The sequence below is a fragment of the Lissotriton helveticus genome, chromosome 10 (assembly GCF_964261635.1).
Source record: "Lissotriton helveticus chromosome 10, aLisHel1.1, whole genome shotgun sequence".
Classification (NCBI taxonomy): domain Eukaryota; kingdom Metazoa; phylum Chordata; class Amphibia; order Caudata; family Salamandridae; genus Lissotriton; species Lissotriton helveticus.
The window spans coordinates 1,147,987,329-1,148,011,027 of NC_136071.1; the positions used below are offsets into that span (position 1 = coordinate 1,147,987,329).

General features: G+C 46.3%; 1 protein-coding gene and 1 long non-coding RNA gene across 3 annotated transcripts in view; one reads left to right on the top strand and one right to left on the bottom strand.

Moving 5' to 3' along the window:
• The window catches only part of SLC4A7 (solute carrier family 4 member 7), a 441,084-nt gene that overhangs the window by 288,564 nt on the left and 128,821 nt on the right, over positions 1-23,699 (top strand). For both annotated transcript variants that reach the window (XM_078663959.1, XM_078663958.1), the window contains 3 exons: positions 11,666-11,771; positions 12,882-13,043; positions 15,363-15,476. In XM_078663959.1, the coding sequence (XP_078520085.1) occupies positions 11,666-11,771; positions 12,882-13,043; positions 15,363-15,476 (382 nt within the window). The remainder of the gene's footprint in view (positions 1-11,665; positions 11,772-12,881; positions 13,044-15,362; positions 15,477-23,699) is intronic.
• The window catches only part of LOC144784879 (uncharacterized), a 334,923-nt gene that overhangs the window by 96,430 nt on the left and 214,794 nt on the right, over positions 1-23,699 (bottom strand). The gene's annotated exons all lie outside the window — the stretch shown is intronic.

The following is a 23,699-nucleotide window of genomic DNA, read 5'->3' on the forward strand; positions in this document are numbered from 1 at the left end:
GAAAAAGTATTCCTGCTATAATCCAACCAACCTGTATGATAATTTAACTGTGAATCTTGAAAGTGAAAAGAGCTAAGAGATATATATATTATTTTTATAAAGCAGTGCTTATTTTCCTACAATTATGGTGTAGCGTTTTCTTTTGTGTGCTATTGCGGGGTTTTACTTTTGGGTGGTCTGCAACCTTAACACTGTGCCTCTGAAATGCATGTCTTGCCCTAGGCCAGGCTACCCACTTCCAACATTTGGTGCCTAGCGGTGGGATAACTGACTTGGTTGCAGCTACTCACTAGTAATTCAACGCAATACACTAACCTACACCAGGAGTTTTCTCCTTGCGGCCCTCCTAATTTACATTTTTGTTTTTCTAAATTTTATTTCTGGTGGTGGGTGGAGGTTGACCCTAGGACACTTTGGGTTTCCTCCTGTGTGAAAAGTTTATACTCTAGTAAAAATGGAGATAAATGTGGAAGAGCTGGATAACTATACTGTGACCCAACTAAGGGACTGGTGTCAGCAGCAAAGTGTGTTTTTTAAAAAGGGTGCCAAGAAAGGCGAGCTGCTGACAAGCATACGGGCATGGGTGGAGGCTCATTCCGGGGAGGTACCAGTGTCAGAGGGGAGTGACAGGGACACTGTCGTTGAGACTGCAATGCTGTACCAAGCGGAGGGGGGAAATCTACTAACAGGTTCCAAGACACCTCCCAGGGTGGGCAGCAGTGTCTCGGAGAAGGGTTTAACTGAAGCCGAGCTAGAAGATAGGAGGGAGGAGAGGAGAATGAAGCTAGAATTAGCTAGGATGGATATGGAAAGGGAGGAAAGGAGGTTAGCTCATGAGCGAACCATCAAGGAGATGGACTTACAAGCTCTCAACCGTAGGTCTCCCAATCCAGACAATGGTGGCAGCGAAAAGAAAGGGGACACCAGGGAATCCAGACCCTATTTACCTAAAGATGTCATCGCTAGTTACACCTCAGGTGATGACATTGCCAAATGGTTGGCCGCCTACGAAGTTTCTTTAAGGGCTCACGGGATCCTAGAAACTCACTGGGGAGGTGGGCTGTACAAATACATGCCACCTGCTGGCAGAGACACTTTGTTGGCTCTGGAGCAGGATGAGCAAACCCACTACCCTGCCATGAAGGTGGCATTGGTGAAAAAGTTTGGACTTACCCCTGAAAGGTACAGACAAAAATTCAGGGGAAGTCACAAAATGAGTAACCAAAATTGGGTAGACTTTTTAGACTACGCCAAGAAAGCTTTGGAGGGTTGGGTTAAGGGCAGCGAGGTGAAAGACTATGAGGGGCTGTACAATCTATTTTTGAAAGAACACCTCCTCGAGAAATGTTTTCCCGAGTTGCGCCAACACCTGGTGGACAGCAAGCTGACCGATCCCCGGAAGCTTGCAGAGGAGGCAGACACTTGGGCAAGTACCCGGGTGTCCTCCAAGGGGACTGGAGGGGATTCTCAAAAAGCCGGACAGGGCGCCCCCCAGAAGAAAGAGGGAGGAGATAAAAAGGAGTTCTCCAAAGGTCCCCAAAATAATTTCCAAGGTAAGGGAGCAGGTTTCACCCCTAGGGCAAACCCGCCCAGAAACCCTAATCCTGGCCAAAGCCAGCAGCCAAGGGTTCTCCACTGTTTTGAATGCGGTGGTGTTGGACATTATAAGGGAGATGTCAGATGCCCAAAGAGACCACCCCCTCCCACCGGAGGAAAGCCACCGGGAGTAGCTAGTGTAGCGCTCGGGGAGGAGTTGCCCTTAGATAAGGGGGGTGAGTGGGCGGGTGTCACCTTAGTGTCCCTGGGAGAGCGGGAGATGGTACCAAAGATCCAGGTGCCCCCAAATACTATCAAGTATGGGCAATGGGTTACCATCAATGGCCAAAGAGGGGAGGCTCTGAGAGATACAGGAGCCAGTATGACTATGGTGAGAAGTCAACTGGTGTCTCCAGAGCAGATTGTCCCTAATGTACTCCACCCCGCCGCGATGGCTGACGGCAGAATGGGCCACTATCCAGTGGCTGAGGTTCCCTTTGAGTGGGAAGGGGTTGCAGGTTCATTTCGAGTTGCCGTAAGCCCTGCCGTGCCAGTTGATTGTCTGTTGGGGAATGACATGGAGCACAACACTTGGAGAGAGGTGGAATACCGGACGCATTCTGCGATGCTGGGTACACCTGACTGGGCCTGTGTAAGCACACGGTCTGCGACTGCCCGGAGAGGGAGTTCGCCTGGGTTGGAGCCTGGAACAATGGCCCAACCCGCTGCCAAAAAGGGTCAGAAACGGAGACAGGGACCGCCTGCTTCGGCTTCCACGCCCCATGTGACAGATCGGCCACCTGCAGTGGTAGGCCAGGAGTCCGTGGAGGGGGAAGTAGACTCTCTGGAGGATTTACCCATCCCTGCTGAATGGCATGTGGAGGGAGGTCCTACCAGAGAGGAATTCTGTAGGGGGCAGAGGGAGTGCCCTACCCTTGAGGGACTGAGGCGTCAGGCCGAAGCCCAGGCAGCAGGTGATGCTACGGGACACCACCATATTTACTGGGAGGATGGCCTCCTCTACAGTGAACCCAAGGTACCTCTACCTGGCTCATCAAGGGCCTTGGTGGTCCCGCAGCAATACCGAGCCTTTCTGCTGGAATTGGCTCATGCGATACCACTGGCAGGACACTTAGGCCAGGGCAAGACCTTTGCACGGCTTGTCCTCCACTTTTACTGGCCTCAGATGAAAGTGGCGTCCAACACATACTGTAGGACATGTGTATCCTGCCAGGCCAGTGGGAAGACAGGGGTGAAGCTAAAGGCTCCCCTGGAACCACTTCCTGTCGTTAGCACCCCCTTTGAAAGGGTGGGCATCGACATTGTAGGGCCATTGGATCCACCAACAGCAGCTGGTCACAGGTTCATCCTGGTTCTGGTGGATCATGCCACACGGTACCCAGAGGCCATCCCTCTGAGGACTGTTACTGCACCTGTGGTAGCTAGGGCCCTGATGGGAATCTTTACTAGGGTAGGATTCCCGAAGGAGGTTGTGTCCGACAGGGGGACTAACTTCCTGTCTGCTTACATGCGGACCATGTGGAAGGAGTGTGGGGTGACCTACCGGTTCACCACTCCATATCACCCCCAGTCCAATGGACTGGTTAAGAGGTTCAATAAGACCCTGAAGGGCATGATAAGAAGTCTGCCAGAGGTCATCCTGATGTTGGTGACTGATGGTGCTGAGGAAGCAGAAAGCGAGCCTCTCCCAGACCTCTTTTCATGTCAAGAGAAGGATGGGTCGGTGGAGGGAGTAATTCTCTCCCCGTCTCTCACTCCTGAGCAACGAGAGGATTGCCGACCGGTATTGGGGAAGTACTCTTCACTGTTTTCTCTTGTCCCGGGAAGAACCCACTTGTGTACCCATGATGTGGACACAGGAGACAGCCCCCCAGTGAAATCCAAGACCTATAGGCTGTCAGACAAGGTGAAGGCTAGCATCCATGGCGAAGTAGCCAAGATGTTAGAGCTAGGAGTGATAGAACCGTCCAGCAGCCCTTGGTCCAGTCCGGTGGTGCTAGTCCCAAAAGCCGCCCCACCGGGCACCACACCAGAACTGAGGTTCTGTGTGGATTACCGAGGACTGAACTCAGTTACCAAAACTGACGCTCATCCAATCCCCAGGGCGGATGAGTTAATTGACCGGCTAGGAGCTGCCCAATACCTGAGTACCTTTGACCTCACTTCAGGGTACTGGCAGATCTCCTTGACAGATGGAGCAAAGGAAAGGTCAGCCTTCTCCACGCCTGAGGGACACTTCCAGTTCTGTGTGATGCCCTTTGGGCTCAAGAACGCCCCTGCCACATTTCAGCGACTGGTGAACCAGGTCCTCTCTGGAATGGAGGATTTCTCGGCTGCTTACCTGGATGACATTGCTGTCTTCAGTAGCAGTTGGGAGGACCACTTGCAACATTTGCAAGCAGTTCTCCAGGCGCTGAAACAAGCTGGATTGACCATCAAAGCCAGCAAATGCCAGATTGGTCAGGGGTCAGTTGTGTACCTTGGACACTTGGTGGGTAGGGGGTCAGTGCAGCCCCTGCAGGCGAAGATTGAGGCAATCATGGCCTGGGAACCCCCCAAGACACAGACTGAGGTCCGAGCTTTCCTGGGCCTCACAGGTTACTACCGTCGCTTTGTGAAGGGGTATGGCACTATTGTAGCGCCCCTCACAGAGCTCACCTCTAGGAAACAACCTCGACGGGTAGTTTGGACAAAGGCTTGTCAGCAAGCCTTTGAAAAGTTGAAGCAGGCAATGTGTGAAGCACCGGTCCTGAAGGCTCCCAATTTCTCCAAGGAGTTCATTGTGCAAATAGATGCATCCGAACATGGCATTGGGGCAGTGTTATCGCAACTAAATGAAGAGGGCCTGGATCAGCCTGTAGTCTTCCTATCCAGGAGACTGCTTCCCCGGGAACAGAAGTGGAGTGCAATTGAGAGGGAAGCTTTTGCGGTGGTGTGGGCTCTGAAGAAGCTGCGGCCATACCTCTTTGGCTCGCACTTCCTGGTTCAGACTGACCACCGCCCCCTTCGTTGGCTGATGCAAATGAAGGGGGAAAATCCCAAGCTGTTGAGGTGGTCCATCTCCCTACAGGGAATGGACTTCCGGGTGGAACATCGGCCTGGAGTGGACCACGCAAACGCAGACGGTCTCTCCAGGTATTTCCGCCTTAGTGAAAAGGACTCCCAAGGGGTTGGGTAGTTCTCCCCACTTTCAGCTGGGGGGGACGCGGGTTAGACCTGTCTGGATTTTTTTGCGCAGTCCCTCCTCATTATTATTTATTTTGTCCCCTTTTTGCCCCTCATACCCTTGATAATTTTTGTGTCTACTACTTTTTTAGGTGTTGGTCAAGGGGATAGGTGTTCTTTTTCCCCCCATAGTCTTTTACCTCAGGCCCAGAGGCCTGTTCTGACAGGAAAGTTGGCACCACCTAAAATGGTGGCCACCAACTGCCCCAACTGTCACACCTAGAACTTGGCCATAGCTTAACATAGGGCATTCCAGAACCTTCTGGTCCATGCTGGACCATTGAAGGGCAGCCTATAAAAGGCGGAATGCGGGGCAGCCATTTTGTCTACCTGTGGAAGTCAGCTGGAGGACAAGTGGTAGCTGAGGGTGGGAAGAGGTTAGACTCAGGGTTGACCTCCTGGACTGGGAAGCTGCCTTATTGGTCCAACCCACTACTCCCCTGTTGGTTACTTGTCTTGGCCCCGCTGTGGGAAGTTACTGGAGACCCTGGGCGCCTGGCTTGCCCCCTTTTCTAAATAATAGGGGAAGTCCATAGGAGAAGGAGACTGCAGCGCTGCGGAGCGCAGTCCTCTGCCCAGTTGAAGAGACTGGTAATTGTGCTAGACTGTCCCCTTTGTCCCCGATTCCCTGGAGCGTCCCCTCTCACCTGCTGTGGTGGAGCGCCACTGAGGAGAGCAGAGACCAGGAGAAAACGGGCTGTTCCACCCTCCTTCAACCCCAAGCTGATACTGGGCGAGCGGCGCCGTTGTGGAGCCGAATTTGTGTGCCCTGTGGTGAGAAGTGGACTGAGGGAAGTCCTTGTTAATTGCCAAGTTGGAGAGCAGCGTCAGATCAACAGCGCGGTCCCAGGCGGTGAGACACTGCTCCCTCGCGCATGCCCGGTGGCGCTGTCAGGCTCCGTGAGGCGGAGCCGGATCTTTGAAGGCGGGAGCAAGGAGAGCGTTGCGCATGCCCCAGGGAACAGCGCGTCCCCTTCCAGAGTGAGGAGGAGCCCTCGCGCATGACCGGAGGATCAGCGCGACACCTGGTAGTGTGAGGAGAGGGGCCGGGAGTCCCTCGGCGGAAGCCAGGCAGAAGAGCTTCTCTCCCCCCTGCTCAAGCGCCCTCTGGTGAGGCGAGCGCGAGCGGGAAGGGAGAGCCTAGAAGCCCAAGAGCGGCTGAAGTATTCTGAGGCCTTCTGCCTCTTTGAGTGTTGGTGATACTCGGAGGAGAGCTGAGGGGCCCCAGAGATTAATATACCTCACCCGCACGAGTCTCCCCCTTATCTTAACCACTGTCCCTCCCTCATCCTCTAATACAACAAGAACATCACCGCCTGACAAGCAAGTAAGGAGGTATTATTGGAAGGGGAGAGAAACGCTATAACCTAAGCAAGAAATAACTCATTCAATGAGCATTGTTCCACAGTGGTATAGCCTTCAGTGGGGAGGAACTTGAGAAATCCCTCAATGACTATGTACTATCAGAAGGAGGTTACTGGTACTGTGTAAATCAAGCATAGTGTACTCCATAGAATTCCATTCGACTACCTGTAGGGGCCTAATTAAATGCTGGTTTAAGTGGGCTTAACCCAATGGCCTTCAATTGAGTAATAAGAGTATCTAAATGTCTCCTATGTAGATGGGAGTGTTGCTCTGCTTGGATTTAGAAGTTGTTTGTGCCAAAACTTAAAGTAATGCTGTGTTTGGAAATAATATAAAGTAAGCTGGGTACAGACATTACTTGATTGAATTATAAAAGAGTAAGAAGTATTTGCCAAATGTCCAGGTGATTTATCTGTTTTACAAATGTTGGTCGTTCTTCTGTTTTAGAATTGAAAAAGTATTCCTGCTATAATCCAACCAACCTGTATGATAATTTAACTGTGAATCTTGAAAGTGAAAAGAGCTAAGAGATATATATATTATTTTTATAAAGCAGTGCTTATTTTCCTACAATTATGGTGTAGCGTTTTCTTTTGTGTGCTATTGCGGGGTTTTACTTTTGGGTGGTCTGCAACCTTAACACTGTGCCTCTGAAATGCATGTCTTGCCCTAGGCCAGGCTACCCACTTCCAACAATGTGTAGATGGCGTTTGTAATTTAAAAATAAATAAATCATTATGTAGGCCTGTAATTGTAATCACATTTATTTAGCACTTACTACCCCTGACAAGGCGTGGAAGTGCTTTTTATGCAAGGAGCACGCTACTCCGGAACCCATAAAGGATTAGTGGTGAATTAGTATAGGGAAATATGAAAGTAACATGAGAGGTGAACATGTTAATCTGTTATTTGTATTGAAAAAGATAGTGGAGGCATAGAAGGGAAGGATTTCGAATATTTTTGTTTTGGAGCTCATAGCAGTAGGAGGAGGCTTGGGATGAGTTTTTTCATAACGGACCTATGGTGGCCGTCAAATTGAGCACCACCCCTGACTACAGTGAAAACTGTAAATAATCTGGGAATACACTTTTATCATACACTATCCTTCCACAAGCAAGCTCTTGGCAAGTACCTGTTTTTAAGTAATAAAAATTGTCAGACATTTTTTCGATCTACTTCCAACGCCGGACAAAAAGACGGTGGTAGCAGCCTTAGTTATATCCCGTCTGGACTACTGTAATAGTCTGTATGCAGGAAAAAACAAAAAAGTCCTACGAAGACTACAGGTGGTCCAGAATGCTGCAGCGAGGCTGGTACTCAATTTACCTAGAGACTTCTCCTCTGCAACCGCATTAAAAACCCTCCTTTGGCTGCCCGTCCATAAGAGGATTCTTTTTAAGGTTCTCACCATCATCTATAAAACAACAAACCATACTGGACCAGAATACCTCCATGTCAGAACTAAGCCATACATTACTCAACGTACCCTACGGTCCTCTTCAGAGAACCTCTTAACAAAACCCAAATTTAAACTTAAACCAGGGACGGAAAGACACTGGTGGCCATAGGGATCAAAGCCTGGAACTCCTTGCCAACTCCACTCGGACACATACAAACTGAACTTAACTTTAGGAAGTCCTTAAAAACATGGCTTTTGGTATCCCAGATACCACGGCTTGGCCTTTTCTCTGAACTTCTCATTTGAGACTATGCCATCTTCTTTCCTTCTGGAAGGTGCCCTCTTCCCCCGCATACAGCGCCAAGATACTCCTTGGAGTGAACGTTGTGCTATATAAAAGCTATTTCATTCATTCATGAGTAAAAGGGAGGTGGAGCGGGATGAGTAAAAGGGAGGTGGAGGGGAGGGCTCAGAGGGAACGGTTTAGAAAGGCTTGTTTTGGAAATCTAAACCGTAAAAAGATGTATGAGGTGATGCGAGGAGGGATGGAGCAGGGAAGAGAACGAAAGGGTTATTTTGGGGATCATAGTAGTGGTATGGAGTTTGGGATGAATGATAGTGGAGGTAATGTATATATTGATAGAGGTATATGGTGAGAAGTCGGGCAGTGCATTGGAAAGTAGTAAAAATAAGTTTGATATGTGTCAGAGTTGAGCTAGAGGATGTATTGAGAGCGGTATTGCGTGAAAAATAGGGTAGTGCATTGGATATGCTGAATTAGAAGGAATGTAATGTAAAAGTAATAATATATAGATATAACGATATAGATCCAGAAGTACATAGAAGGTATATAGATGTATAAAGGAAGTTAGTATATCTAGATTAAAGATTGATTAAATAAACTCTGGCTTTCAAGTGTTCTGCATACGTGGTGCTCGTGCTTGCAAACTAATGCAGGTGGTTTTTTGTTTTTACTTCAGCCATGCTGCTGAGCATCAGGGATGCTGCGAGTGGCTAAAAACCATTGGCAAAGCCACCAGTTCAAAGAGGCGAGACCTATTGGCTTTGTCAATGCTTGTTTGAATAATGGAGGGACCCTCTGAGTAGTGCTGGTCCATCATTTGAAGAGCGAGTGGCTTCCAGTCAGCATAGAAGTGCACTGTTGCGAAACCCATCGGAGTCTTTCAGAAACACTTTGAGTGAGCAGCATGTTTGGAAACAGTCCGAAAGCACAGCTGGTGCACGTGACAAGGGCTGCACCTCCTGTTATTGCGGAATATAATTGGCTAATAGGTAATGTGTGTACACTGATCTGCATTATGGGCAGTAGCTAAAATAGACAGTTCTTGGATTAAATCTTGAATGAATTCCACCCTGATTGCAGCACAGCCTGAGCCTGCGGTGCAATCAGCTGAGAAGATGATCTGCTCTCTGCTGCCCCCGTGGCCTGAATATTTGTTTTTTCATATCTGGGAGGGTCAGCAGCTCCACCTGTGCTTCATACTGAATCCAGAGGCCTTTTGTATGGCGTCTATGATCGGCATGGTATTGGCGGCTAGTGCTTTTTTGCCAGGGAAGGCCAACGGCCCCAAAAAATAACTCCATAAAAAAAAAAAAAGGTTTGCCTTAGTGATTGGGTAGGTTTTATATTTATTGAAGCATGGGGATGGACCCGGAGGTCTGATACATTGAGGGACGGCCCTGCAAAGCACTTTACTTTATCTTTAGTTTTAGTCTGCAAAATGGAAGTCTGAATCACTCAGCAGGGCAAAGCAGCAGCCTGTATCTAAGACAATCTCATCAAAGTCTGATAGGGGTTGAGTGAGTTCTTGCTGAAGTGGATGATTTTGGCAGGAAGTCAGTTTCACGCCCAGGGCCATTGTGACGTCGTTCTGATACATTCGGTGTCGCCTTCCAGTCATGATCTCTACCATAGGAATTAGTCTCAGAAATGGTGCTGGAATTTCTCCAGAATGTTAATGGTGTACACTGTGTCTGGCGATGGTACCACGGGACCTGATAATTTCTTGCTGAGGGTCCACTGAAACGGATTTAATTCCTGTGGAGAACCTTCAAGCAGGATGAATGTGTTTCTTCAGGCCAGCGATTTTGCACCTTCGTCTGACAAGCTATGGTGGTTTGTCCCAGACTTTTGGTGGCTGGAAGTCAGTTTTTCCAAGTCTCAAATGTTTATAGTGGTAACCCCTTCACTGAAGGTTCCAGGCTTCAGTGTGCTGTCAAGAAATCAAGGATTGGTTCAGAAGAAGCCTTGTGCAGGGTCCAGTAGAGGTCCAGTTGAGACTGGACAGCTGGTTTTCTTGGGAAAAGTGGTTTGTCGGTTTGCTGTGTTCCTGTAGCCAAACTGGAGGCCCACACACTGACCCTTGGAGTCCACTTTCTTGTTTGTACATTAGAGAGCAGGTCCAGGCATTCAGAGCACCTCTTTGATTACATCAAGTAGTATTAAGTCATCTTCAGGTCTTAAGTGTTCGTAGGAAAATGCCTTGGGCGGCCACATTTATGGTTGCTACTATCTATAGGTTGGGTGATTTCTGACTCCTCCCTGACCATTGGAGTAAAGGTTCCCAGAGGCCATCCTACCTGCGTTTTCAACTGTTCCTGTTTGCCCTATTCCAAGCAATACCACAGTGGACCGTACTGCTATAATCGAAAACGAAGAAACTATCTCATGTACAGAGCATGTGTGCCTGCTCCTAGGTGTGCCTAGGAAAATTACTAAACCCCCTCCTTTGTGGTCACTCAAACTGTTCTTGAGGGAGTTTCTCTCCCCCTCAAAAGATGTTAATTTCCTACAGGCATCCAATCAAAGACTGACATCTACTTATAGCAAATAACTAGTTTCCCTAGGCCTGTCTGTTCTGTCCTTGAACCCAAAAGCATCAAATTTAAAGCTGTTTGATGCGGTGACCAATGGCAGTGTAATAGATCTGCTGAATTGGATCACTTTCGACCAGAGTGATCAAGTCTTTCGTGCGTGCAGGTAGCCAGTTGGCCAAATATCTTACTAGGACTTCAGTGGACATGGTAATCGCAGCTGCAAGTGATGTTGGCCATAAAGTAGATTTTATTATCCTTGCTGGCATATTGACCCAAATTGCGAGGTTCACAAAGTGTAGTACGTGCTAGCCTTCACACTCTAGAATGCCATCAGAAACTATTTCATGAATGCTTGTGAGCAAAGTCAGAACTTACCCATTGGGTTCAAATGTCGCAGTGGCACCATCAAACAAAGACCGGAATGTGTTGCTCTCAGCTAGAGCAGCCGCTAGCCACGATACTCAACCCGTGTGCTATTTGTAAACCTGAAGGACATGGTTCTTCCCTAAACTTCCAGTGCTTGTAATCTCCCATGTGCGCATCCTGCATATTGCCTAAACAAAGGCCTTTAATAGTTCAAAAACACCAAATAGCTTAGTGTGCAAGCAATTTCTCACTGCATACTCTTCTGCAGGAAAAGAAATTACCTTTATGGAGCAAAGATGCCATGGAGATTGCACCAGTATTAAAGAGGCAGAAGGTGCATTTTTGTTAAATCTATATTAAGGAAAGGGAGGGATTTGTGTAACCAACCCTGTATTGTGAGCATGTAAGCAAATGTCTAAAAAATGTGAATTTTAAAAATGGTCACTCTGTGTGCAGTAAGTGCATTGTTTGCATTTTAAGAATGCTCTACTGACTTAAATACAATTAGGTCAACGGCACATGTGCACAAATTAAATTGAATGCTTATTACATTGTGGTTAGTTACTGTTTCCTAATGTAATAGTTATTTCATATTGAGTCCAAGTTATTCATGTTGGTTTATTGGTGTGTGGTTTTATTTTTAAGAAGGAATGTAGAACTTAACGTTTGTACTTCAATAAAAGTCAGAAATAAACCACGAATTGTGATTAATTATAGCTTGCAAGGTTTACACAGCATGCGATGGTCCAATGAAGGGAATTGAAAGGCATCAACATTCGAGGACAAAGTTGCAATCCTTTATGTGTTTTTGTTAGTAGTGAAAAAAACGGACTTACTAAAATACCAGCTCAAGATGTAGTAACTAAGATTTAAAGTGTTTTAAATAAAACTTCTTTTGTGGTGCTTGGTTTCTAGATGTGTTTGTACTGAACCTGTGAACCCCAGCAATGACACGCTACTGATGTGGGAGCAAACCAACACGACAGTGGATGATGTGATGTGGAGCAATCTCACAGTTAATGTAAGCATTAAATTCAGACACAAACTTGTCTTTATCCAGCACTTTAAATTCCATGGCCGTCGTCCCAATTGAACAGACTCTTGAATCCCTCTTAAACAGTCACCCCCACTTGAGTTATAGGCCTTTGAGATGCCCAACGTTACAAAATCACTACTATCTGCCCTTGCCTTGACTTTGAGAGAAGAAAGTAAAAGAAATGGGCTCACTTCATAATTTTGCAGAACACCGTAGCCAGGCTAGTAACCAGAATTTTCCTGACCAAGAAGCCACTCGCTTCCTGTTCACGCCAAAGGCATTCTGCCTTTGCTGTAAATGGCTTCATAAAAAAAACCCTGTAAGTAAATGATGCATGCTCTGCATTCATCGGACCCATTCTTCTCATGCTTCAAGCACGATGAAGCTATAAAGGAAATCAATTGTATGCATTCTATTGATGCCAGCAACTGGATGTACCACTGTAAAAATCCACACAAAATTTGTCAATTGATAAACCGCTTTGCTCTTAGATGCCAGACTGAGGCTTGCACGGATGATCTCTCATCTCTTTAGCCTACACTGACCGATTTCTTCATTATGGAGACAAATTCATGGTAGGCAGAGAAATGTGGATGCAAGATTGTCGACATGTGATGAGAATGGATGTTGTTTGGTAACACAGGAATTTAGATTAGTAACACGGTGACCTCACAGAGCACTAATTTGTGATTTTATACCAATCTTCAAATTTCAGTACATGAGTTAATTTTCAAATTTTGGAAGTTGTGCTAATGCCTATAAAGTCTACACTGAGACTAGCCGTATCCCCCTCTTAAACTCAAAACCTTCATATTCTTTATTCATCAGCACTCAATCTTTTACGCCGACCGTGTGTTAAGTGTACTCAGTTTGCTGAGGGGGCTTTCCATTAATAAGTAATTTCACTGTGGTGCTAACCTGGTCTCTGGCCAAATAAGAGATTAGTGTGACACTTGTGCTCCTTTTTGTGATTTTGAGGGAGAAATAAAAGGTGAGGGTCTCGTACTTGGCTCTAATACCACATTTAGAACATTGTTAATGTTGCAAGACTGTTTTGAGGCATACGTTTACCCGTTATTTTCTTTTCCTTTCTAGGAATGTAAACAGTTGCATGGGGATTATTTTGGAGCTGCATGCGGCCATCATGGTCCTTACGTTCCTGATGTACTATTCTGGTCCGTTATCCTGTTTTTTGCGACTTGTTTCCTCTCTTCTTTCCTAAAGCAGTTTAAGACCAAAACCTACTTTCCTACCAAGGTAAGTCTTGTGTAGCATGGATGTGCCTTTTATCAATCGTCCTTGTAACCGCTTTAAAGTCGTACATCATACCGTTCTTCTGCTATGGAGTTCTAGTTTCTCCAAAACAGAACTTGCTTCACATATGATTTACATCCAATAATGCTTGACCAAAGCTAAACCATAACCTACTGTAGGAGTTTTCATTTTCCCTGTGTTACCTTGCATTGTGTTTTAAAATCAAAGCAGCTAAAGGCAGAGACACTGAAATCAGTAAGATTGAAATAAGGAGATATTTTTGTTGAATCTGCATGAGCTTTTGAGATGGTCTTGCACTGATGTACCAGAGTCCTGACCTTGCTCTACACTGGTCAAGTTTAAGGGCAATTCTTTAAGGGTTGAACTGTCATCATGTTACTTAACCTACACACTGGGCTTCTGCGTGTTGGACGCGAGCAGAGCGCTTCTGTATGTCAGTTTGCAAATGAAGCCCAGATGTATTTTGTGGTGCCCTCTGATGCCCACTCCTCAATTTTCTAGGTGAGTAAAGATATGCTGAATCCCATTTGTATCCCCCTTTTTAAAACATCCTAATATTACCTCACAGGATCAACATCGTTCAGTGCAACCTTTTAGAAAAATTCGGATAATCTGAAGCATGGTCCTTATTTAGCAAAATTCCCTTTGTCTTAAAAAAAACTATTTTATTTTCAGTAGCAAAGACCATTGCGTTGAAATAAGAGCTCTCTCTTAATGCCCATCCCTTTTAAGAAAACCAAGTGAACTGATCTTGACTTAGTCTGTGATCATAAACTTACTGATAGTTCATTAACTTCCCCGTTTTAATAGTTATTATTGCCATAATCACAATGACAAAGTATTTCTAAGTATTTGCATTGCATTCTCCTTCTGACATTTTTGTTTTTATGGAAAAATTGTACAGCCCTCTGCCGCCCTTAGGATTGTTATCCTAAATAAAGCAAACAAATTAAACAAATAACACAACAGAACACAAAGATTCAACTTAGTAATGCATTTGCTGTTTGTTTCTCCTGTGAGTTGATGCTCTGGTATTCAGTTCAAATTTATTTTGATGGTCCCATGGATATCAAGTCACCAGACTACAAGGTTCATACAAGTGAACTTATGTATTCTGGCACAGTGTCCTAAAATCGCCCCTTTATCAGCTCCCAAATCCTCTAAACAGCTTCCTATTTGCATGTGATTGCCTAGTAAAGTTTGGAGGTTATAACAAAGTAAGGTGACTGATCTTTGGTAGATGTCTGTCAATTCCTTCATGTCTTCTGAGACGAGGAGTACCAAGGGGCAATGTGCTCCCCAAGGGGTACCTCTGCTGGATGTCAATGGATGGGACTACACGTAATAGCACAGCACATGGCCAAACAGACATGTTTGGAGAAAAGGTAGCTCACTTACTTCATCACTGCTCAGTAAGTTGTGACATGGCTACTGTTGCTAAAACATTCCCTATGTAAGCAAATTACTTACAAAATAGGTTTCATATATTATGATTTTAATAGTTTTAGGACGATCTCCGTTTTCTGAAAAATCAGCAGCCTGTTAGATAATGGTTTGGAAGAAAACGGTTTGATAAACTATATATATTTAAAAACGAGGTGCTTGCCTTAATTGTTTTGCCATTTTTAGGTTGAGCATTCGAGACCTCTTGTATATACTTTAGTATATACTTATTATATACTTATATGTATATGTACTATGTGGGCTCTGGAGATCAACCCTAGGACTTGTCTGCTTCCTCTTAGGGACTTTTTTTCTGTTCAACTGTCTCTATTTAACTGTCTTGATAGAAAACGACCAGCAGAGGTCACAAAAAATCCAAGAATGGCTTTCTGCTGAGACTTTATTTTAAAAAAAAAAATCTGGTAACTGTCTTGATAGAAAACGATTAGCAGAGGTCCTTAAAATACAAGAATCACTTTAGCATTCTCTAGATTCTAGTCCATAGACATTGTCTTCCACGAGCACCCGTAGACAATATTTTTTTCGAATCTTGTATTTTCAGTGAGTTGACCACCGAAGGCCCTGATTGTATATTTAAAACAGAGCTTTGGATTATACAATTTTCCGCTGAAAGGCAATATTTCTTACCATGTGTTCCAATACCTGGCGTGTCACACAGATTGATGCTTACTTTCCCTCCATGTTAAAGGACCGTAGATGTTTCAGCATCCAGGCTAATGTGCTGCATAGCTAAATACATATAAGGTCCCAAAGCGAGAGATTGCACTGCAAATGCTTGTTCTGTATGGTGCTTTTCAGTGGTGTAATCTGTTTTCTTTTTGCATTTGTTTTCCCTAGGTGCGATCGACAATCAGTGACTTTGCTGTATTTTTAACCATTGTGACTATGGTTTTGATTGATTACTTGGTTGGAGTACCTTCTCCTAAGCTTCATGTACCTGAAAAGTTTGAGGTGAGGTTTGTAGAATAGGATGGAATAGACAACACAGTACATTACAAAGAATTGCCACTTTTTTGTTGCAGTAAAGACATCCTTTTTTAATCTTGGGTTTCATTTCTACCTACTGGGCTGTGAAGAGCTGTTCTTTAGTTGTTTTGAATCAGCGGGTTGATTTAGAATCCTTTCTGAATCAATACAGCAATATATTTATTGCAAATGTAGTCATAAAGAAATCATTAATTATTTCCAACACAATGTATGACCCAAACAAAATCAAATCGGATTTGTTTAAAGAGCACAAAACTTCAATATTTCTCTTTCGTTGTGGGCGTCTATCAAAAGAAAACAGACCATACAAATAATTAAATCCATTAAGTTTTTCTTTTGTTAGTATTACACTGGCATCTCCATGTTCAAAAGTTTCTCCCTGATCTCTCAAGCCACGGCAGGTTTGCTGGATATGGGTCGGGGAACTTAAAAAAAACAGCTTCCTTAGTCATGCAGGTGGAATAGCAAGAGGATCTGTTATGCCTTATTGATAACCACCACCTCCTCGTCAGGGTGGCAACAGAGTAGAGACCATGTTGTGTGTAATTCATCTGATCCTTGAGGGATATCATGCTATGCACACCTGGGAACCACTGTGGGCTTTTACCAAAGACCTCCATTAAACGGTCATGTTAACTTGGGTGTGCACCACAGATCTCAAATTCTGTGGTTATTTTGCTTGTATTTAGAGCAAATTTCAGTATAGACCAGAACAATGAAGCTTATCCGTAGCAGCTCACCTTTACACAATTAATTCTCATCTTGGGAGTTGCCAGATCCTGGTCTCTTGATTTTTCTTTGCATGAAAGCGAGACCTAAAGAAAGCTTTTACCCCCACTCTGAGTGCCTTGATGGCCAACACTCTCTTCACATCTGAAGCAGCCACATATCCTAGGTAGTGTAAGAACTGACAAACAGTTCAATATATGCTCATGTGGCCACCCTGTGCACACATAGAAGCCACAAACCACACTCTGATTTGGACCACGCTACTGCACCACTGTAGGAAAGTGCCCCTTTTTGATATAGTAATCCCCACTTTTTGCCTGGTATTGATGTGATTTTGACTGGAAGTGCACTGGGTTTTTGCTGATCTGTGCCAGATCTTTCCCAAAACTCTACAATTGTACCCCAATAGGCAATACCGTTAGCATCCTCTCTGTCCCTAGTAAACGGTACCCCTGGTACCTAGTGCCGGAGGTACTAAAGAGGGTCCCTATGGGCAGCAGCAGATATGCACCTGTGCTGGTCAGCTTCATTACTGCCAGTACAAGTGATCCGGGAAACCATTTTAAAACAAGTGATGGACACTGGTGAAAACTAGTTCTCCAGCTACTTGATGACTTCACTTAAAACAGAGGTTTGGTTTCAAATATCTCATATTAATAATCCCACACTAATTCCAGTGATGGCTTTATTAATACATGCACCCAAAGGACACCTTAGAGGTACCCCCTGAAAACCTACTGACTAGTTGTGTGCTAGCTGACTCGTCTTAGCCAGCCTGCCATCACAGACCAGCTCTCAGGGGGTCATGAACAAGACCTGCTCGGGCGGAAGGTGTTTACACCCCCTGCCACAGGATGACCTGCAAATTAGCATTCCAAGGCAGGGAGCTTCAAAGAGCCCTCTGCCTTTGGTATGGTAATCCACCTTCCTTCACAGGAAAGAATGCCAGGGCCTGTTTGGTTTCTGGGCAAGGTGGAAAATTAATAGTCTAAGAGGTGTGGTCCGCTTCAGGTTAGTTCCACCACTAGAAGTGAAGATGAAATTTCGTAGTCTGCCATGTTTGTAATGTAATGGCAATCCTTTGAGTTCTGGGACAGGGTTATGCCCACTTACCACAGGAAGTGGTCATATAAGAGGCGTAGTTGACCCAGGGGTCGGTAGTACATTACCCTGCACTCCCCTAACGCCCCTAAATCTAGTATTATGGGGAGCATAAGGAAATAAGATCCTGTTGACCTGCAAGAAGACTGGTGTGAAGAGTAAATAGAACAGAAGCCCTAGCAACTGACTTGGCTTCAACCGTGCCAGCCTGCCTGCTGACTTCGACAATTGCAATAAAACAATTACCTCTTGAAAAAATATAGCAGTCTTTCCACGAGACAACAACCCTCTTCACATTCCTCAAATGTTTTCCTTAAATCGGTACCACACAGATTATATTTTTACGAAATTCAAAGATGGCTTTCACCAATGATATAAAATACCCATGTTTAATGTTATAAGGGGCTTTTTCCACGCAAAAAAGTATAGAGGCTTCAAATGTGCATCAAATGATTTCTGCCTCTCAAATCATTTGATGTACTTTTTGGGCAAAGGTGTTTTTAGGTCCCGCCTAGCGATGCAGCGATATGCGCTGCTCGCGAAGTGAGACTTATTGTTACTGTGTAGGCTGCGAAGTGGGACAGTAGATGTGCACGAACTTAAAAACCCATTGCAGACAATGGGTGTGAACGCACGCTTGAGCAGACATGGGCGGTGAACGCGCATGTCTCTTTTCTCTCGCTCTGCCTCGCGCTCTGCCTCGTGTGGTGTGCTTTGCGCTCCACCGTGCTTTCGGTTTCGTGTTCTGCTCCAAAAAAAGTTCAGCCAGTTTTGTTTGCTCCTGGATCCGGGTTATATGGCGCTGAAGGGGACTTTTCGGAGTCACGCTCGCCGCTCTTGGAATACAGGCGCCTGCCTACTCCAAACATCTAATCCCAGGGCACGTCCTCAAAGGTCAAGAGAAAACGAAAGCCGCGCGTGCCCCATGGACGTGGAAGTGCTGTGTGTAGCTCTGAGGTGAAAGACTCAGCTGAAAGACTGCAGCGTGATCAGTGCGGAGCGGGTCACCGGTGAAGCGGGACCGGGTGCTGCGAGGGGCAGGGTTATGGTGCAGTTTGCCAACTTCCTAAGGAACAGCTTCAAGCGCAGATCCAGTGCGGGCAGAGGTGAGTGCATACGGCAGGTGCCGGGGTTGGACGAACTGGGACACTGAGGATTTTAGCTGCCGCTGGCCCCTAAAGTAAACATTGTCCCTTAGTTCTTTGATATCCGTGTTGTCCCTTAACCATTGTAACTGGAGTGTAGATGTTGCGCTAAGCTTTTATAACGCAATAGCAGTTGTACAGCGCCTTTCCTTCCGATGTAAAGCCAAAACCGCTCTCGTGTTGTACTGTCCTTTGCCAAGTTTGCCAACTCTGAGCGCTTCTATTGGAATGTGCCCAGCTTCTCAACTATCATAGTATGTGCTGTCCACTTAACATGATAAAAGAGCACATCTTATGTGCTTTTCCACTCAGGTGTGTTACCAAATGACTCGGTGTCACCGGGATACAACTTTCATGGCCCCGGAGTGCACTTGATTATTAAATAAAACCCAGGCCTGAAAAGTTATTGGAATGCATGCCACGTAGCCAGCCGTTAAAATGACACCTGTTTTTCAAAAGTACAATAGGTACGTCTGTGACACTATAACGCGTTTGATTCCTGACCAATGTAATTAATTGTGCGACTTGTGAAAAAAACAGTAAAATCGCATAATTCTAGTGGCTGCGTGCTGTCTAGAAACCACTGGACCGACTAAATGCTTTTAGTTTGCATTGTGCGCAACAGTGATGTATTTGTTTACCAATAAAAGATCTTCAAGGGGGTGACGCTTTGCAAGTAGGATCTGCAGGGGCTACGTTTGACTGTATTACTCTTGCATCCTCCTTCAGCTCAAAGACTTGTTATCCGGAGCTTGATAATAAACTACAACTTGTTTCTTCACTGTTAACCATGCCACAAGTGTTTTCCCCAGCTGTCTCCCTTGTGTTCTTTCCTCTTACACTCTGTGTTGCTCTTTGTTGTTTATCCTACCCCATTCTCGTTGCCCTCCTGTACTTCCCTCTGTTGCTTTCTCGCCTGTGTGCCTCCCCCCTCCCCCACGCCATGTTGCTGTCTCGCTTGTTGCTCCTCCATCCCAACTTTGCCCTCCCTGTTGCTTCCCCGGTTCTTCCTCTCTTGCCCTTTGAATGTCCTCCTCACCCCTGTACTCCCCCGTTGGCTTCTTGCCGGTATGATTCTCTCCCGCCCGCTCCACATTGGTCTCTTGCCCATTTCTTCTCCTTCACTCATGTGTGCCCCAGTGTTGCTCCAGCCCTCCCATGTTTCTTCCGCTCTCCTGTGTTGCTTCCCCCAACTACTACTTAAAACAAGCATTTGCAATGCAATAGGTCTCGCATTTGCGAGAGTTTAAGCTATTGGCATTGTAAATGACAATGCCTTTCATTTATGTTTTAAAAATAAACACGTAATTAAAAGGCATTGCCATTTACAATGCCAATAGCTCAAACTCTCACAACTGCGAGACCTATTGCATTGCAAATGCTTGTGTTCGAGGCATGTGGGCTGCTAAATTCATATCTATAGCATAGATCGCCGCCTAGTGTTGGGTCCGGATGATTGCACATTGTTGTCCTGGAAGAGTTTTCGAAGTATCACGAGATAGGTGGCTCCTCCCCTGGACTACAGTGCGCATGGGCATCGACTCCATCCCCAGATTGTTTTTTTCCGCCATTGGGTTCGGATGTAATTTCGACATCTCCTGTTCGGAATCGATATAAAAACTTTTTCTAGGCCAAAAGGCCTTCCTTTACCCCGTCGGTATTGTTCGGTCTCGTGTATACGTCGAGTCGGATATCTGAGGAGTCGGGTGACTCTTCGGTCATCGAGGCCCTGTCGACGCAGCAAGACTTTGCCGATACGACGATGGAACGGAGTCCGTTCAAACACTGCCCCGTGTGTGTGGTTCTAAGTACCCACACATAGACGTCCATCCTGTGTGCAATAAGTGCCTGTCGCCGGACCACGACGAGGCCAACTGTATGGCCTGTTCGAGATTTAGATCGAAGAAGACGATCAAACTTCGGCGCGTGGCGCGCCTCGAGTCCCAGCGATCGGCCCCGGCACCGGTGGACATCTTCGAAGACCCCGAAGCAGACGAGCAAGAGCTTCAACTGCAAATTTCACCACCATCAGCGGAGGTCGAGGCCGACTACGGAGAAGACGTCGAGGGCCAAAACCTAGAAGAAAACGTCGATGAGGTAGGGGACGACGAAGAAGCATATGGGGCCATGGAAGATAGCTCGGAGGAAGAGCTATACCCCGTTCGTACTCTTACAAAGGCTCAGGTCACGGGATCGCCACACGGCCTTACCCAAGACCTTACACCTCGATCCACGGCCCCGCCTTCCGGCCCGGCTACGGACACCTCGGCGGAGCCGCCATTACCTAAATCGAAACCGAAACTAAAAACATCGGTGTCGACGAAAACAAAGATGGACGACACGCCATCGAAACCGAAGACGTCGGCTCCACCATCGACACCGTCGTCTTCGGGGGACTCGAAGCCTAGGACGCCTGTTGATCAGGCAAAGGTGCCGAAAGTGGTCAAGGAGCCAAGTTTGAGGAAGGTCGTCGAGCAGGGGTCAAGCAAGGTGATCGAGTCGAAGTCAAAGCAGACTGTCGAACCGACTTCAGCCAAGGCTACCGCCCCAACAGGCAAAAGGGCCGTCGAGACGAAGTCGGCAAAGGGCACCGAGCCGAAGTCTGGAGTCCCGACGCCAAAGGCAAAGGCTGCCGATCCGAAGCAGTCTGCGTCAACGCCTGTGGCCGTGGAAGGCGGCCGAAGCGCAGTTGTCGAGGATACGTCTGCGCCTCCGGCGGCTAAACAGAAGTCATCGACGCTCGGGTCTTCCCCTGGGGGTGGGCCGAGGTCATCGGTCGGGTCGACGAAACCATCCGCTTCTTTTATGAAGCAGGTCTCGGACTCCCTCAAACGGATACGGGACAAGGCGTCAACGTCGGAGCCGAAAACGCCCTCGGTACCAAAACCAATGGTCCCACTGAAGAAAACTTCGATGCCGATCCTCTATACTCTACCACCAAAGGTGGCGCCGAAGGCCTTTGCACCACGATCGGTGCCCAAGGACTCTGAAGGGTTGAAGCAAACACAACTGAGTGGAGGTTTTGGTCGTCGACAACCTTTATTAGAAGAGCAGTCGGAGCATTTCATCGACGCCGACACGGGAACACTAACGCTCTACAAGAGGAAAATTACATCACAGCCTTTGGAGTCGTTTGTAATACCTCTAAAGAGGAAAAGACCAGCACCAGAGACACCAGTACTTGTTGAACACATTCCTCCACCACCTAGGAGTCCAACACCTTCACCCACTTGCTCAGATGCAGATGAGGGTGAGCAAGATGAGGAGTACAATTTTCCTGAAAACACAGACCCTGATGAACAGGACTCGTGGATGGACTCTGGTGATCATAGGGACCAGCAAGCTGTCCATGACCCTCAGGTTTATGGTGTGAAAACTTCTCACACTGAAGACTCTGCGGCATTTAATGCCTTGATTGAAAGGGCAGCTACAAACCATAAAGTGGAGATGCATGCTGACCCTGTGGAAGTTGATTTTTTATTTGACACTTTCTCTGCTGCCGAAAAAACTGTGAAAACGCTTCCAATGCTCAAGGGGGTCCTCAAGCATGCCACAGACATTTTCAAGGAACCCACGAGAGCAAGGGTTGTCAACCCCAGAATAGAGAAAAAATACAGGCCGGCACCTGGCGACCCAACTTGCATACGGGCCAGTTACCTTTGGACTCTTTAGTGGTCTCTAATGCCCGCAAGAGGGCGAACTCCCAGACAACGGGTGAAGCTCCTCCCCCGGACAAAGAGTCGAAAGTGCTGGAGGCATCTGGGAAACGGGTGGCTGCACAGGCAGCCAACATCTGGCGCATATCAAAAAATATCTAAAAAATAAAGAACCTTCTCATCAATTAGGACACTTACTAGACCCCGTCTTTGGAAACTGGCAGGGAGTGCACACCTCTGCTCCTATACCCATACCTTGGTCGGATCATTTTATTATTCCTATCAAAGTCCAACTTGACAGGACGGAGCTTTTTCGTCATCAATCCCTGCGATACAAACGCAGAAAATGGAAGAACTTCTCTCTAGATTCGTTCAATCAAATTGTGCATGACGAAGGCCCTCCGAAAGGGGTCGACTGTGAGGCAGCTAATGATAATTTAAATAATATCGTCACTAAGGCCCTGGATACCACAGCCCCCAGCCGTTCCCTGTCCAATGCCAGGAGGCCGAAGAAAACTGCTCCTTGGTTTAGCCAAGAACTGCAGGCTATGAAAACGGCTTGTAAGAAACTTGAGAGAGCTTGGCGACAGAACTTCTGTGCAGATATTAAAATACAACATAAAACAGCACAGAGAGTATATTATAAATCAGTTCGTCTGGCCAAAGCAGAGCATTATCACACCCGTATTATGGAAGCAGGCAATTCCTCCAAGGAACTGTTTCAGATATACAAAGAGATATCCATAGTGGACGTGACCTCCCCCGCTCAAAATGATTCAGTGGAAGCTTGCAATAATATTGCACAGTATTTTGCAGGCAAAATTAACAAAATCTATACTAGTTTCTCTAAACCGATAGATTCGGCTACGGGCTTCATTGAAAATGATAAATTTGTAAATACACCTGTATGTCTCAATTCTTTTGTAGTTTCCTCTTATGAAATTCTGTCCAAAATGAGCAACAAAATCAAATCGGGCTCTCCCCGGGACTCGGCACCCCCGAAAATTTTAGCTGAAGCTTTTCCTGTACTAGAACCCCATCTCAGGCACTTACTACAAACCTCCTTTACAACCTCCTGCCTTCCGGAGGAATGGAAACAGGCAATAGTATTACCCATCAAGAAAAAACCGAACATCAGTATGGACATAATGGATAACCTACGACCTATATCCCTGCTACCCTATGTGGCCAAGTTAGCAGAGAAAATCGCTAACAGTCAACTCATGGAACATCTTGAGACCCATAATGTTTTCCATAAATCTGTCGGGCTTTAGAACAGGCTTCTCTACGGAGACAGCTCTCCTGAGGGCCACTGAAACCTTACGTGAGGGAGCAGATGAGGGAAAGACAATGGCCCTCATCATGCTTGATCTCAGTGCCGCTTTTGACACTGTAGCACACTCCATCTTGCTACAGTGTCTAAATAAAGCGGGAGTTACCAACAAGGCACTGGGGTGGCTGAAATCTTTCTTGATTAATAGGAGCTTCCAGGTTCAAAGAGGGACTTTCCTTTCCGATAGGGTGATGCTTGAACAGGGGGTTCCTCAGGGCTCTGC